Source organism: Aulonocara stuartgranti, assembly GCF_965226115.1.
Source record: "Aulonocara stuartgranti genome assembly, chromosome: 7".
Taxonomy (NCBI): Eukaryota; Metazoa; Chordata; class Actinopteri; order Cichliformes; family Cichlidae; genus Aulonocara; species Aulonocara stuartgranti.
Window position 1 is genome coordinate 34,821,597 of NC_138945.1, and position 17,792 is coordinate 34,839,388.

At 39.1% G+C, this 17,792-nt stretch overlaps 2 protein-coding genes across 2 annotated transcripts; one reads left to right on the top strand and one right to left on the bottom strand.

Annotated features, from left to right (window-relative positions):
• Positions 1-1,053: 1,053 nt before the first annotated feature.
• tmem203 (transmembrane protein 203) lies at positions 1,054-5,011 on the bottom strand. Its single transcript, XM_082542422.1, has 2 exons — positions 4,852-5,011; positions 1,054-3,138 (listed from the first exon to the last, which is right to left on the bottom strand). The coding sequence occupies exon 2, from the start codon at positions 2,962-2,964 to the stop codon at positions 2,551-2,553; it is 414 nt and encodes a 137-aa protein (XP_082398548.1). The 5' UTR covers positions 2,965-3,138; positions 4,852-5,011; the 3' UTR covers positions 1,054-2,550.
• A 176-nt stretch (positions 5,012-5,187) lies between these two features.
• Positions 5,188-14,873, top strand: alad (aminolevulinate dehydratase). The gene is made up of 12 exons (XM_082542421.1): positions 5,188-5,292; positions 6,409-6,527; positions 6,622-6,672; positions 9,520-9,616; positions 9,881-10,016; positions 10,103-10,186; positions 10,384-10,472; positions 12,320-12,375; positions 12,473-12,560; positions 12,651-12,737; positions 12,866-12,995; positions 14,415-14,873. Exons 2-12 carry the CDS (start codon positions 6,409-6,411, stop codon positions 14,471-14,473), a joined length of 996 nt encoding a protein of 331 aa, XP_082398547.1. The 5' UTR covers positions 5,188-5,292; the 3' UTR covers positions 14,474-14,873.
• Positions 14,874-17,792: the final 2,919 nt, after the last annotated feature.

Genomic DNA, 17,792 nt, shown 5'->3' on the forward strand with positions numbered 1-17,792 from the left:
AAAAGCATCTGATGGAGAATTAGCTTGATTAGTGACCCTGTACCCTGTCATAGCTGGGATAGGCACCCTGAGGCCCTGAATGAGAAGAAAATGGATGATGTACAAACATATCCTACGATGTAGGTCAGTGTTAACAGTGCCATGGTTAGGTAGATGAAGTCCCAATTATTAAAACTGCTTAAGAAAAAACAAAAGTCATACTTGTTTGATTTCTATATGCAGAAAAAAATGGCTGCATTTGACTTAATTATGCGGTGACATAAATGTTTAGTCTTTTACCCCACGAACTAGCGCCCCATTGTGGACAGAGAGAACAGACTCAAAACATTTAATGGACAACCATTAAATGTTATTTTATTTACATGTATATACAGATGACAATAAAAAGGTGGCACAGAAAAAAATGAACATAAATAACATTTTAATTTATTTTTTTTAAAAAGAAAAAAAAATCAACATATACACAGAATTTCACATCAGGATTTACCCTAAAGTGAGGCCTTAAATAGATGCACTACACAGACAGCAAAGGACTCAAAATAGACTAAACACATTACATGTTGTCAAAGTAAACAGCAGTTTGTTTGTTTTTTTTAGGGATGATGTGTAAAACAATCCCCTCTGAGTCCCGACAGTTTTCACATCCAGCTTTTTACCAAGTCCAAACCACTTCTCTGTGATGGAGTTTGATGAACACACACGACATAGTCAGATTAAAATCCTAAACACATTTTTGCTGGCAAGCAGTTTCTCAGTCCAAGTAGGGAAACAGCAATCAATAAAGCTGCAGCAACGTCATGAAAGTTGCTCAAAAAGGTTACCTGGGGCTTTGCTGCTTTAACATTGAGTGCACAGTGCATTAGAGCGATACCTCTGGAGTAAATTTTCTACCACTGACTGATCAGTGCAGATGTGCCACTATGGTCCAAATACAAGCTCTTTCAAATGTATCACAAAACCTTATTATGCATGTTAAAGCAATTAGAAATTAACTGCGTGTTTCCTGAAATGTGAAACGCTCTTTTTTTCTTTTCTTTTTTTTTTTTTGGGGGGGGGGTGCGCCAATGAACCAAAGAAAACAAAAATAAAAATGAAAAATGGTTATGCTTTAAAATCTCTAATGGCAGATGAAGGCTACACCCACACTAACATGTTTGTATTTTAAACCAGAAAATGTCCATGTCCAAACCAACATGTTTCACTTGTGCAGTCTGGACAACAACGGGAGATTAATGAGATGATACGATTTTTATTATTATTATTAGTATTTATTTTTAATGGAAATAGGGATTTTTCTTAATGGTGAAGACTAAGAACTAATGTGTGTGCTTGAGCCAGTGAAAAGATGAAACAAATCTTATGCAAAAGACTATGGGGGAAGAACAGCAGTGACAGAGCGCAAAGACAGGCTTGTTTACTTGGACTCACAACAAAGTGGAAGCATAAACTGTCTATAAAAGATAGATGTAGCCACTGTGACTTCACCTGTTGGTTAGTGAAGTTCTGTTATTATGCTTTGAGGTCTGTCACAATACTTGCGTTTTAAGAAGTTTGGATCTGACTGAGAAACAGGAATGCCACAAGCTCACTGGTTAACACATTTCTGACCCAATAATGACCAAAGATTAGAAAATTACCTTTATGTTTTATTTATTAAGACCTGTAACTACCAATTTAACAAATAAATGCATGCGTCACAGGGCAAGGGAGTCAAGTGATGTGTTCCCACAGGCTTTTATATAATTAGAAGTCATTTTGAAACCAAAAGGAATTGCCCCCTGGTGGCAGATTTAAGGCACTTTAGCACTAGCTTCACTTTTTTTGTTTTTTTAAGACCCAGAAGCTACATTCATCTTTTATATGTTTTTTTCCTGTGGGTAGAACTGATGTTGAAAGTAACTTGTGGGATTTGTGATAAAGTGAAACATATGAGGAAGCCTTGGCAACGGCTAAAAATTAAGTCATACTTTTCACAAACATAAAGAATGCAATCATAAATGGTTTCCAAGTCGAGCTACAGTGTTCTCACTTCCTTTTTGTGGCCCTATGAGAAATGTTAGCGTCTGCATCAGCACTTTCAGAAGTTTCGGTTTCTGCCCGTCCAGACTACAACACAAAATCTTGACATACAGGCAGCAGAGGACTTTGCCCCAACAATATCATCCTGAAGTCTTTATCCCGTGTACTCCGTATTTATTTTCTGGATTTCATTCCCCTCTCATTTCTATGCTAATTGTATTCGATGTTATTCGCTGGGCTTTTAGATTTTATTTCACTTTTTTATTAACTGTGCTGGTCTTGTGGATTTCTTCTTTTTTTGTCTCATTATAATGTATCTATTTTAATAGGCTATTCAACACATGTTAGTTGTATTTAATGTTTTGTACGCAGGAAGGGATAAAATATACGAGGGCAGTCTCGCATAGTTTAGGGGTCTTTAAATGCTGGAGTAGTGAGAACATTTTAAAATGCAAACCTATTAGTGTGGATGTACCCAAAGCTGCTTTCTGCTTCTATGTTGTCAGTTAGATGAAACACTTCAGCTCCTCCTCAGTTGACACGGCACGCTCGTATCATGAGCAGCTGCAGGAGGATGAAAAGCGGCGAGACGATGAGGCCGAACCACAGGTCTTTGGCTTGCTCCTGCTGGGCCAGCTTCTGGCACAGCAGAACTTCACACACCAGCTTCAGGCTGAGCACCGTTAGGACCCAGAGGAGCCGCAGCACTGCCAGGCGCTTCTCGTTATCCTGGTAAAGCCGGATGGACACGATGGCAGTGAAGTATGTGCTGAGGCCGTCTGCAGCAAACAGTGGGACGAACACCAGCCACCAGCTTAGCCCGGTGAACTCATCGACTTGCAGGGCGACCAACATGCTGAAGACCATCAGAGCCAGCAGGTGGAGGAAGAGTTCAAAGGTCGCGAAGCCCAGCCACTGGACCAGCTCTCTAAGAGAGAACAGCATGGCGAAGGACGTTGGGGACGGAGTGACTGTGGATGGCCAAGTCACACACAGGGCAGCCCTGGATGCAGGTCAAAGTACTCCAGGGTGAGGGTGGCAGAGGGCTGATTATCCCAGGGCAGGAGTGGTTAGGTGGTGGAGAGGTGGCACACTGTAGGCTACATCTTCAGATCCACCCTGGGAACGACAATAGAAGTGAAAAAGCTAATGATGATCATAGCTTTGTCATTAAATTAGTTTACCACCTTATTTTTAAACATTTGTTTACATTTTACAGACTAAACTACACAATTTCAACTCTTAGCCACAGTGTTGGCACAGTTTTTAATTTGTTACAGACATATAGTACTGTGCAAAAGTCTAGAGCCACCCCTCAATCCTTTATATTTTGTTTTAAGGATGTCATTTTCTTCTAGTGGTCAAGAGCAACACCACTCCAGGTCTTTCAAAGTTTTCATTTGGATATTGGTTGCTTTTTCCATTTTCAAATCTTGTACCTGGTCATTTTCAGAGGAATGCTTTTTGTTTTAATGATAAGCCACTCATACACTGACCTAACCTCACCTAATCCTAACTAAGGATGAACCGGTGAGCCTACACATAAGTTAAAATAAGAATTTTAACTTTCATCTTTCAAAAAAACAAACAAAAACAAAACAAGACCTGACAACAACACAAAATTTGACAAGTTCAAAATTGTATTTTGGGACCCACAAGTTGATTCCCAAATTATCCAAAAACCTGGCAAATCTTGGCTTCCTGTGCAGTGTGTCCTTTTAATAAAAAAAAAAAAATTGAAAGAAATCTGGATAAGTGAAGCCGTCGTAGGCCTAAAAAGCGATCTACAGCAGATAAACAGTATCTGTAAGTAATTCCCTTAAGAGGAAATTTTTTAACCAAAGGCCTGACACATTTGGCCCTTCATTTGATGCATATATTACTTGCTGCCTAATATACACACCGTATTTCCATTTGTGTTTGCACATTTTTCAATTAACTGGTGCATTTTAAAATGTAAAGAAATGAGGGGTAGCTCGAGATTTTTGCACAGTACTGTAGTTGCACTTAAAGAAACATGCTTAAGAGAGTTCAGAGTGTGTTGAAGAATAAAGGTGGTCACACCAAATACTGACTCTTCCAAAATACTTCTCTCTCTGTATACATGCTTTGTATTTCCATGTAGCTTCATTGCAATATATCCCTGAATGAATTTATCAGAAATAAACCCTTTTGTGTATTTCAAAACATACTGTGCTTCACTCATCAAAACTGATAACAGGATCACCCAGCACAGTTGAACAAGCAGATTTGTATTATTTTGGAACTTTTACTTATTTATCCTCCACGCACACACACACTCATATTTTTAAAAATGTGTAATTATGATTATTCAGCAATAGTAGCGTTAATAACATATGATTTTCTTTTTAAACTATTATTTGTGTATGCATTGTTTTATTGTCATTTATTGATTTTACAATGTGTTTTAAATATATTTTTTAAAAGTGTACATGATTTTTATTACACTTTATTGTTTACTCGTAGTCTTTTTTTGAATGCTCAGGGCCCCCAAAAACACCCATATTTTGTAGATACAAGGCTGTTGATTAAACGTCACTGACGTCCACTCCCTCCTGATTTCCAGACCTTGACAGCTCCATAACTATTCTTATTAATCTCAGCCCTACCGCTCTGAGTGAGGTAAACACGTCTGACGCGAGAGTAACTGCAAAAAATAGTGTTTAATACAGAGAATCCAGCGGCAATCACGAAGATAGCTTCAATTTAAGCTAATAGCCAGTTAGCTAGAAATTATACTGAGCTTCTAATTACTAACAGTGCGCTTGTTTACATACACAAGACGTGTTTCAGTATAACACTTTTATTTACCTTAGAAACAAATGCGAGTCTTCTTCTTCATCACACTAGATGTCTGAAATTTTAGAAATCACCGAGGCTAACAAGCTGTTAGCATTGTACCTTCTGCTATTTTCTTGCTGCTGAGAGATATCGCGAGAACACTACCCCCACCCCACAGGCTGATACGGTGGCCCTTAAAGGATAATTTGTTTTGGGTTTTTTTGCGTTTATTTATATATTGTTGAAAAATGCCCAAAGATATATCAAACTGTTACAGATACATGAATAGCAATTATTTGTATTATTTTTTTTCTAAAAAATTAAAAGTATAATTATATTAGACAACCTTATTACAAGCAGAACTGCAGTCGATAGGTGGCGATAGCATAAAACTAAAATCGACACCACCGAAGAAGGACACAATGTCAGTCGACTTCAGTACGGAGAAGTGAGAAGCTGTTGTCTTGAGAGGTGAGTTTATTGGTGTATTTTAACGTCTGCTCTTTTTTCATGTTTTTTAAAACAACTATAATATATTTATGACATTAGCTGCGGTTAGCGATGATTTCTGTAGTTCCCCAGTCAGTAAAAACTATATTTTCTAACTAAACGTGAAGAAGAGTACCTGCTCAATGAAAAGCTTGAATTAAAGTTCAGAGAAGAATGACGTCTCATTTAAAGTGTTTTTTGGCCTTTGCGGTTCTCACTTTGATCATAAACAAGGTTAGAAAATATTTAGTAACTGTGTTAAGATGCCACTATGCGCTTCCTACTGTGGAGTTATTCTTTCTGAAATCATTACATTTTTACATCCTAGATTTTCCTAAAATTTTGTGGTCCAAAGTTTGCACATAAATAATACTTGCTGTGAAATTTTAGCTTCATATATCAATATCAGTTTGCTTTCTTTCTTTCTTTCTTTCTTTCTTTCTTTCTTTCTTTCTTTCAAAAAGACCTGTACCTCCCAAAATGAAAACCTGTACTTACATTTTTGATTGAGCAAACATGATAATTTTATATTTTGTGGTACAATTTATCAGTAGATGATCTGAAGAAACAAAATTCTGCAGTTTCTTCATAGTACTCTTATTATAAGACGATAATTTTGGAAAATCAAATTTTTCATTTTAGACCCCATTTACAGACCTACTGCTTAGGAGGGGTCTTATAATTCAGGTTAAGTTAGAAATATACTAAGAAGAATTAAACATTCAAAAGGAACACATGTATTTTTTTTGAATATATAACAATAAATGTAATAAAACGATTAAGAGTAATGAAAAAGGGATTATTGGCTCATTTCTTGTAGGTAGTCCTGTCAGGCCAAGTCTGCATGGCAGTTACAAGACCGTAACATAACCCTAAGATCTTGTGGTGAAAAGCTGGTTCAGTCTATTAAGATAACATTTCGGAGGCAGCTGTGGGTTGTTGACTCTGCAGTTGGATTGAGCCGAGCTGCTGTTTGAAGAAGCAACTCCATGCATGCTTGATCAGTGTTAACGGTCACCGAGCTGATGGGCAAATGTGTGACAGAGAGGGAATATTTTGGATCTTTGTCATTGATGGTTTCCCTGTTTCCGTGTAAAGATGCAGACGCCTGCAGAATCAATCCTCCACAGTGGCTACTTCCACCCAACCCTAAGATACTGGCAGACCTGCATTGCCGATTTAAGACCTGACAATCTTATCTACCCAATCTTTGTTACGTAAGTCTTAAAATGACTTGGGGTTGACCAGAAGAAGTTTAGGTCAGTACATTTAAATCTTCTCACTCTTGTTATGTGGCCTTCTTTGCTGCAGAGATGGTGCAGATGCAGTAGAGCCCATCGGCAGCCTGCCGGGACAAGCCAGGTAAGGTCCACAGCCATCAATAGCATCAAGTCTTCACAGCTGCAGCACCCACTTTCAGAACAGCTTAAAAACCTATTGAAAAAAGAATAATTACATTATAGAAGTGTTCATTTTAACAAAAATCACATGGGGTATGGTGTCACCCTGCAGTTGTGAAACCACTGAGGGTGTAGTCTCCAGATAAAAATAGTCAGGAAGGGCGGAGCCAGAGCCAAACACTGGACCTGGACCGAGATAAGACGAGAATCGTTAGACCTGTACCTCCCAAAATGAAAACCTCTACTTACATTTTTTGGAGCGTCTTGGTAACAAGACATAGAAATGGAAAATTTATTAAAATATCTGTTTACCATGTAAATATTAATGTTTGCACATATACAGAATGTAATGAAATTCATTCTGGTTTCTAGTGTGTAATTGGTGTGTCATTTGGGTTCCATGAAATCCAAATGACAGACCAGATCACAAACACCAATTACTTAAACTGCAGAAATGGCGTGTTGATGACATAAAGTCTTGGATGATCTCTAATTTCCTGTTTCTAAATTCAGATAAAACTGAGGTTTTTGTATTGGGCCCTTAAAAAAAAAAAAATTCAGAAACATCATGTCAAACCAGATATGTCAGATGGCGTGACCTTGGCCTCGAGTAACACTGTGTAGTCTTGGAGCCATTTTTGACCACAATATTTCCTTCAGTGTGCGTATTAAGCATCTCTGTAGGACTGCTTTCTTGCATTTGTGCAATATCTCTAAAATTAGAAACCTCCTGTCTCAGAAATGAGTTCACACGTTTATTACTTCTAGTCTGGACTATCGTAATTCATTACCGGGCTGTCCTAAAAACTCACTGAAGGCTTCAGTTGAACCAAATATACAATTCCTTTTGTGCATGAAACTAAGAACCAATTCAAGTCACACTGATGAATCACATGAAAACATTCCTGTACCCTGTGATAGGGCTGGGCGATACATCGAGTTTTTTTTTTTTTTTAAATATCGATATATTTTCATACGAGATATAAGATGTGACAATATCGTTTATATCGATATAGTCTATGTTACGTTGTGTGGAGCCGCAGGTTTGCCTCTCTTTCGTCCACTTTTGTCTCTACGCAACGTTACTCGGCCTCGACTCTCCTTCACTGAACACAACTCCCCCTCCCCCATAGCTTCACCTGCAGGCAATGACAAGATGAAAGCGGAAAATCTCCGTTAGCGAGTTACCGCGGATAGCCCCGTGCGTGGGGCTGGACGGCGTCAACGTGTTAGCGAGCTAACCGCGCTAACGACATGCAGCCCGGAGGGGCTGCACGGCCTAAAATCCTTTCATTTTCTCAAAACTCGACAGTGCGCCTTATTATGGGCTCAAAATGTGGTCATAAATATTTTGTATGTGTAAAAAGAATTTGTGTGCGTAAAAAAGATTTGTGTGTGTGTAAAAAAAGATTTGTGTGTGTGTAAAAAAAGATTTGTGTGTGTGTAAAAAAAAGATTTGTGTGTGTGTAAAAAAAGATTTGTGTGTGGACTTAGAAAAAAACCCCTGCAAGTTACAAGTACGGATTTTGACCCTATTTTTCTTCCTTTCATCTGATTGGTGAATGTCATGTCAATCACAAATGTAACAATCCAATCAGAGAACAGATGGGTTTGGCTGTCGAGGGGCGCTTTTTTTGAACTGCAGGTCTTTGAAGGGAATAAATGCCCTTTTACATGCCAACCCAGCGTTTTCCTTCATCACCACGAAGGAAAACAGTCCGAGTTTGGTGATTTTTGTGTCACAGGACTACGTGTTTAATACAGGGACTTCCACAGCCTTTTCAACAGCGCTGCGGACCGCAGGGGGGGGGCAGTGTTTTGGAAATGACAGTCTTCATTACAAAGCTTTCTTCGTTATGAATTAGCATACATGTTTTTATTGAACATTTGAAGAACCAGCAAAAAAAACCAAACTCTTGTAGAGGACATAAAGTCAGAGATAGAAAAGACAAGGAGCAGGTGTATCTAGTACAGGTAGAGCTGCTGCAAAAACGCACAGAGCCCAGCAGCCAGCAACAAATTCTGGATCCTTTGCTTTTAGTTAGCAATTAGCATTAGCAGCACATCCTGTGTCCGATGTGAAAGGACTTTTATGCTGCGCACTGTGACTCACAGCAATGGTCCTGGGTCAGCCCTGACTTTGTATTAAACTAATCCTAAAGTAATAATGGTATTTCTAACCACTGATATACCACAACTTTTTCCTTTCAATAGCTACTGAAAGTTAGGGGACCTAGCTGCTATCGGATATTTATATAGCGATCCTCCAGCTTCAAACTGTATCACCCTTCAAGGACCTGCAGTTCAAAAAAGCGCCCCTCGACAGCCAAACCCATCTGTTCTCTGATTGGATTGTTACATTTGTGATTGACATGACATTGACCAATCAGATGAAGGGAAGAAAAATAGTGTCAAAATTCGTACTTGTAACTTGCAGGGGTTTTTTTCCACACACAAATCTTTTTTACACACACACAAATCTTTTTTACACACACACAAATCTTTTTTACACACACACAAATCTTTTTTTACACACACACAAATCTTTTTTTACGCACACACAAATCTCTTTTACGCGCACGCAAATCTTTTTTACGCACACACAAATCTTTTTTACACATACAAAATATTTATGACCACATTTTGAGCCCATACCCTTATGTATGAATTCTGGTTGTGCTTACTGACCGCGAACCGATTTTATGTGGTACACAGCGCTCAGCAATCTGTCAAAAAATGTTTTAATATGACTTTGCTAAACTACGGAGCTGCACCGCTTGATGGATTGTCATTATATTTGTACCTGCAGATATGGAGTGAACAAGCTGGAGGGAATGTTGCGTCCACTTGTGGATAATGGCTTGAAGTGTGTGCTGATTTTTGGTGTCCCGGCTAAAATAGCAAAGGTATGAAGATCTAAAAACCTCCAGGTAGACTTTTTAAGTCATTTGTTAAAAGTTCATCAGTGAAAAGTTTCTGTTGGAAATGATTAGACTGGATTCACTTCGCTGATATTTTGTGCCTGAATGGGAGCAAATTCCTGAAGCCAGAAGCTTTCTGGAAAGCCTGACATCTTGCTATAGCTGGTTGTTACTGCCCGAAGATTTGTACTGACACGACTCAGTTCCCTCACACTTGGACTCGCTGATCTCTCATGCTTCCTCCTTCAGGATGAGAGGGGTTCAGGCGCCGACACCGACGATACACCGGCGGTACTGGCAGTCAAGAAAATCCGATCTTTGTTCCCGGAGCTGCTGGTGGCGTGTGATGTCTGTCTGTGTCCCTACACGTCACACGGACACTGTGGTCAGTGGCTTGTCCTCGTAAAGCAGCCTAAAGTTCATATATTTGTGTTGTCATATTATTTATTTATTTGTTATTTTTCTTTGCAGGCATCCTGAATGATGATGGCGCACTGAACAATGATGCCAGCTGTCTGCGTTTGGCTGAAGTAGCGCTGGCGTACGCTCGTGCTGGTAATTCTTTACTTTGTTTTTTCATGATTGTGCTTGTTTTATTAGTGTGACAAACTGGAGGAAGCCTCCTCATCCTCTCCTTTCCTCTTTTTTTTTTTTTTTTTTTTTTAATTTTATTAATGTAAGGCAAAGTTAAAGCCACACTACACTAGACTACATTTGGTGCACTAATCATCGCGTTGTATGTTGCTCTGCAGGTTGTCACATCATCGCTCCCTCTGATATGATGGATGGAAGAGTTAGAGCCATAAAACAAGCACTGATTTCCAATGGTTTGGGAAATAAGGTAAATGTATTAACTTTTATTAATATTTAGATGCAACTCAGAAACCTGCGACCTAGTCTCATAGTGTGGCTCATCAAAGTATAACCATTCGCCTGCGATCCTACCTTTTACTATTGGGAAAGAATGTGGAAAATGCTAAAAACTGAGAATGATGTTCCCTCCAGAGAATTTCAGAACAGATTTATTCTCCAGGAATAAATCAAGACTCATCAGGCCAGGCAACATTCTTCTTCTATTGTCCAATTTTGATGAACCCGTCCAAACTGTAGCCTCAGTATGGTCTTCTGCTGCTATTGTGCAGAGATGCTCTTCTGCATAACAAATAGTTATTTTTAGTCATTCTTATCAGCTGCAGGAGCTGGTGTTACACTCATGATACACAGACAGTGACTGGTAATTGGATTATGTCATTGTTATTTTTATATGGTGTTCATTTTGGCAGCAAATTGTGATTCAGATTTAGTCAGTGCCTTTTAGTCATTATTTAGGCATCTAAATTCTTTTAGTTTTAGTTGACTAAATATCATATGAGTTATAGTAGACTACATCCAAGAATTGAATGTTAAAGTTTGTCTGTGAAGGTTCTCAGTCATCCAGGTCATCGTAGTCAAAGGAGCTTGCAAAGAAAGCGTCTGGACTTCTTTAAGTTGCTTGAAGACGTTTCACCTCTCATCAGAGAAGCTTCTTCAGTTCTAAGGTCAAATGGTGGGGAGTCCCAGATTTAATCCCAGTGGGAGTATCCCCCCAAAGAGGGACAGAAGGACCCCCTGATGGTCCTCTAATCACATGAGCCAAGGTGTGAAACTGGGTGTGGGTCACAATCAGCCAAGGTTTCGGGTGAGTTCATTGTGAAACCTGGCCCCACCTTATCATGCGATTTCCTGAGGTCAGATGGCCCAGGGTGTGAGTGAGCGTTAAGGCGTCTGGGGAGGGATCTCAAAACTGGATTATAGATGGTAGACAGTTTGTGTCGTAAACCCCACTGTGAGCGACCATCTTTGGTCGCTCACAGTGGACATAGATGGCTTCTTTCATTCCTCTTTCAAACCATCTGTCCTCTCTGTCCAAAATGTGAACATTGGCATCTTCGAAAGAGTGTCCTTTATCCTTAAGATGCAGATGGACTGCTGAGTCTTGTCCTGTGGAGGTGGCTCTTCTGTGTTGTGCCATGCGCTTCTGAAGTGGCTGTTTGGTCTCTCTGATGTAGAGGCCTCTCCCTCCGTCCAACCTCACAATACAAGAAAAGAAGGAACTCTGGGACTCTCCGCCATTTGACCTTAGAACTGAAGAAGCTTCTCTGATGAGAGGTGAAACGTCTTCAAGCAACTTAAAGAAGTCCAGACGCTTTTCTTTGAAAGCTCCTTTGACTAATGTTAACGTTTGTTTACCAGAGAGAGTTGTGCCACATGGTTTACCAAGAGTCTTATTTTCCTTGACACCAAATCAAAATGTGTCCATACTTCTACTCTTCTCTTCCTCCCAAGCATTGACATTTTGTCATGTTTCCATGAGGAACGGGGAGCATGGGAACTCCCACCCTGTTTGTCAGGAGCTGATCACATTGTGCGCGTCTGACCTTTCTGCACAATGAGATTACTTCTGATTGGATCACTTCCAAACTCGTCCCGCCTTCCTACACATCTTAATTAGTTGTGATTGGCTCTCGTCTCTCCAGACCGTTTTCATCCTGTTGTTATTCATCTACGAAATTGTCAATACTCTTCATCAGTTTTTGTCCCCATGCAACAGTTTTTTATGTCATCAGGTGGGAAAAAAGGTTCTTGACAAAAACTGTAATAAAATAAAATCTTCTTGAATTTTTTTTGTTTTTTCTTCTTTGTTTTCAGGTTTCAGTGCTGAGCTACAGTGCAAAGTTTGCTTCTTGCTATTATGGTCCCTTCAGGTAAGTGAACTTCAAACTGCATTGTTAACAGATCAGTCAAGGCGCACTTTGAACTGAGAAGAGGCCTAACCCCACCCCTTGCTGTGTTCATATACAGGGATGCTGCACAGTCGAAGCCTGCATTCGGGGACAGACGCTGCTATCAGCTGCCTCCTGGCGCGCGAGGGCTCGCCATCAGAGCTGTGGTAAATGATTTGTGAACACATCTGTTTGGCAAAAAAGTTTTTACACTCAAACACTTGTTGGGTATCCTGAGCTGTTGGTCTGTGCTGCAGGAGCGAGATGTGAGAGAAGGTGCGGACATGCTGATGGTGAAGCCGGGTCTGCCATATCTGGACATCATGAGGGAAGTCAAAGACAAGGTGAGCAGCTATATTTCATGTACCAGTCCAGTGAGGGTGGGAGAATTCAAATAAAGCATACTTAAAATTCCTTCAGTTAATTAGCAACATTTTAAAATATTAAATGTTCTTTGGTTTCCTCGCCTCAGTTCCCCACTCACCCCTTGGCAGTGTACAATGTGTCTGGGGAGTTTGCTATGATATGGCATGGCGCGCAGGCTGGAGCGTTTGACTTGAAAGCGGCTGTGATGGAGGCCATGACAGCGTTCCGCAGGGCAGGTGAGACCCTCTGACAGTGTTTAATTACCTCAAAGAAAACCTCTTAATGTGCAGAACACTGCGCTTTTAAAGCCCCAGTCTGATGTTACAGGTGCTATTTTTAACCTCTGTTTATGTTTTATTTTTTCAGACAACAGTAGATACAGTTAGGCTAGTAAGTGTTTTGGCAGTGACACTAGTTTACCTGTTTATTTTTTCCTTTGTACTCCACCACAGTGTATTTTAAATCAGCCCATCCAGATGTGCCTGAAGTACAGACTTTCAGCTTTATTTCAAGGGATTTAACGATAGTTTAACTATCTTTTGATAACTTTTGGTCTCTTTACTTTTTACCCCTCAACTGTAAAAGGTATATGGGGTTTTGAGCAATGTGAACACCAAAGTTTGTGTAGTGTGTGACATAAGACTTTCAGATTGATGCCATAGGAGTATCTACTAATAGGCCACTGCCAATACTTTTTACTTTTAGAGTTATTAAATTTGTGAATACCCTTAAATGACGGCTGGTTTTTACCCCAGAGCAAAAATAAGAAGCAGGTGATCTCTGTACAGGAACGTTTAATATTCACCATCTTGTAAAATATGATCACAAGCTGCTCTGAATCATTTTTCTTTCATTTAGCTAGCTGCTTACTTTTCACGTTGATGCAGTCTGTGGTGAAAGGGACCAGGATGAGTCCACAGCAGTCAGCTAAATTAAGAGGAAGCTAAAGTAACAGCAGAATACAGATAACACATTTAGCTTGACGCAGTCTTTGAATTTCTTGTAAACTGGTAAAGACTGACAGCACCCATCCTGTCTCTCTAGCAGCAGTACCTGCAGCATGCAGGGGTGAGTCTAAAGGGAGGCACAGAAGTTACACTGCTACATGTATTTTAAAGCTTTATTTACTTTTCTTCATCCATTACCTGCTGCTTATTTGGGTCCTTTCATTGGTACGGCACTCTAAGAATAGATTCCCAGCCACTACCTCTATCTCTTCCACCCAACCCGGGGTGGATGCTTGAAGACACTCCACGTTGTAGCTTGGGCATGGCTGTGCTCAGCCTGAAAGTGTGAGGTTAGCCCACCACCCGCAGGAGGAGCTGCAGGGTCTGATGCAGTGTGGTCTAATCCCCAGTTACCAATATAAAGCGCCTTGAGGCGACTGTTGTGATCTGGCGCTATATAAATAAAATTGAATTGAATTAATATATATTTTTATATTAGAAAATATACATCTAATAATGTACTATTCTCATAGATTAGGCTAGCAGTAATTAAATCTGCTTTCTTGTGGGTCAGTAACAATCTGGTCTTCTGGTCTGGGCCCAAGTGAGGGGAAAAATTACATCCAGTTTCTATGTAGCTTTAATTAAGTGTTAGTTCTGCTCTGGATTTGGCTAATATTAATAGCTTCTCCTTGCTCTTTGATATAGGCGCTGACATCATCATCACCTACTACACACCTCAGCTGCTCACCTGGCTGAAGGAGTGAAGAGAGATGATCTGGACCAGAACAGAGGTGGACCAACTGACAGGGCATGCTCGCTAAAAATCCCTTTAAGGGGGAAAAATGAATAAAATCCACAAATTGTGATCCGTTTTGGGCCTTTTTCTAATGTTTATGGTCAGTTTCATGATAGCAACTCAAATGGCAAAACTGCACATGTATCCACTGATACAGTATCATATATACCTGTCTGAGCTTATCAGGGGCTGATATGGAGCCGAACGCTGAGAGTGTAAATGCAGATTTTTCATTGTGACTTCTGGGTGTGTAGGATCAGTGTTAAATAAAGTCAGTTATCTCTACTAACCGTATATCTGTATGAATCATCCTAAAATGTCTGATATATGTGAAGTATTTCCAGAGAAAATAAAGTCATTCACTCGGATCTGTAACTGTGTGTATTATTTTTAGTCTTGTTTTTGTTTTTCCTGCTATGATTACACAAGTAATATGATTGCACCACTACTCTCATTACATAGGTACTTGATTACATAGGTAATCTGATTATATGAGTACTCTGATTACTGTATTACTCTGATTACCCAAGTACTCAGATTATCTAGTAATCTTATTACCTAAGTACTTTACTCTATTACAGTTTTACCCAGGTACACTGATTACCTGAGTAATTTGATTACAATAATTGATTCCAAGCATCGTACCTAGTTATGAGAGTAGTGGTGCAATCAGATTACCTGTGTAATCAGAGTAATCACATTACCCAAGTACTCTGATTACAGCTTTACTCTGACTACACATTACTGATTACTACCAACTTTTTAGTTACAGCAAGCCACAGACCAAGTCCAGCAATTTATCCAGAAACTTTGTTGTCTAGTAACAAAAATATACTCCTAACTCTAAAGTCGGTGGCTGGCTGGTTGATTTGTTTAACTTAATAAATTTGCCTTGCCTTAATATCGCTACATAAAGTCAATTGACACCTACATTGAGCTTTATTGTTTTTTACTTTTATTTAATTTTCTGAGTTTCATCTTGTTTTCTGGGTGATATGGGAGCAGTAGGAATAATCAGAGCAGAGCGCCTGCAGTGTTTCTGGTCTATGGTGATGATTTTTGAAAGATTATGTCTTAAAGGAAGGAGACAAACATGCTGCTTTTTCTGTGAGTTTTTTTTTTAATTGAATTGTATTTCTAACATACTACTATTCAATAAACATTTCTGTTATAATGATTATGCCAAACACGCAAAATTAATTCTATGGTTGTTTTTGCAGCGTATAAACACCTTGACTGCTGTCTTTTGAGTCGCAGAAAAGCTGTTCAATGAATCATGAATGTCTAATTCAAGGTGCTGCAGTGTGGGTAGAGGTGATCACAGCTGGGCAGAAAAAAACCCCTGTAAGAAGCAGCATTAAAACAGCAAACAGCTATTTTAATTGCTGCATATGACCTCTCCCTGCCTCTTCACAAGCCACATTTTAGATTATTTTCTGAGGAGTAAAGTTCCAGCTGAGCAGGAAAAGCCATTAAGATAGAGTCAAATATCAAAGAGGTGTCAACCTTACTACAACAATTGCAAAAAATAATTAAAAGAACTAAACTTAAACTAGAGGTGGCCAGAGCGATCCAAATATCGATAGTATCGATACCAACACTAGTATTGGTATCAAATTGATACTAGGAAGTTCAGTATGCAGCCTGCTGAACTGTGTTAATTATATCTTTGGACCAAATAAACCTCAAACATGCGCTATGAAAATTGTGTTGTTTAGAGACCGTAAGGTTTACATTCCAGGTCTCCAAAATCCCAGTTTCAAAACACATGAAAAGCTGAAAGCTGTGTTTTGTTGTGTTAACTAATTATTGTGGACAGTAACAATCACAGTGATATAGTGGTGATTAAATTGTGTTCAGAATTTGCAAATTGAGAATTCATCTCATAAGTCATAGCACACTATACTCGCCCAATTAGCTGCCTGAATAACCTTGGCAACACTGGCCCTGTATTTTCTTGGTATTGGATCGATACCAAAATTTGTAGTGTGGCACAGCACCACTGTGAATGAGGGAAAGTATGAATATTGAATGTTTTTGTTGAAATGTCCAGGCAAGTATATACATGTTAAATGACAAGATATACGTGTTCAAGGAGCGTCAATTAACACACAACTTCAGGTCTTTTGATTTCTATATGATAATTCTTCATAATTAAACAATAAGAAGAAGTAGTCTGATGTCCTGTAACCATTTTGAAATACAATAGCACATTAAGTATCGGTTTCGGGTCAGTATCGTCGATACCACCCTGATTTTTACTTGGTATCGGATTGGACAGGAAATCAGTGGTATCGCACATCGCTAACTTAAACATTAATGAATCATTCATTTATCATTTTCAAAAGCAGTGATGAAGAGCCTGAATTGTCTTGAAGAAAATACAGTATGTGTGTAGCTTTTCAAAAACAAAACAAAGTGTTGGACATTTTATTCATTTTAACATTAAATTTCATTCATAGCTTTTCTTGGACCCTGTCCACGATGCTTGATGAGTATATCTATAAAATATCTATAATAAGCATAAAGTAAACACTATATCTGCTTATCTACTACTTCAATGTGGGAGAAGAGGTTTTTTCCATATAGCCTCACATTTTCAGTTTTTGAACTCCCTTAACATGAAAATATTCATTATTTTACACATATAAGGAACCTTTTTACTCCATTTTCATCAACACAAGGCCCTCTTGCAGAAGGGCTGGCCCACCCTTTGCTATACACAGAGACGATTTTAAGGAATTTTGACCCCAAGATGGAGCTTCAAACCATATTTGAGCCTTACTTGGCTGAGTTTAGGGGAAAAATACTGCTTTTTTAGGTTCTTGGTTCCCTCGGACAACTTTAATCACGTTGACTTTAACTCAAGTGCTTAAGACATCCGTGGGTGCTATAGGAGCACCTATAGGAGGTGCTTGGAAACCCACTGTTTTTGTGTGCACCATTGAACTTTCTATTTTCTTCCATGACTTTTATTTTTTGGATTTTAATCCTTAGTTAGGTGGAACTGAAAACTATCCACTTCTACTGAAAATTAAAAAGATAAGGTGACAGGTGACAGATGTAGGCTGGATGGTTAATCAAAATGTAATGTTAAAAAAGTATAACTGTTCGTGTCCCATACTATACTAGCAGCATGTCTCCTGGGAATCTTTTTAATGCCTGGAAAGAATTCTGTGACGTTTTATACAAACACTCATTTTACCAAGTGAATCAAATTTTGCTGATTCCCTGTTGTGACCAGAATCCAACAAGCAAAACACGGACAAAGAGTATGTTTACTTTAC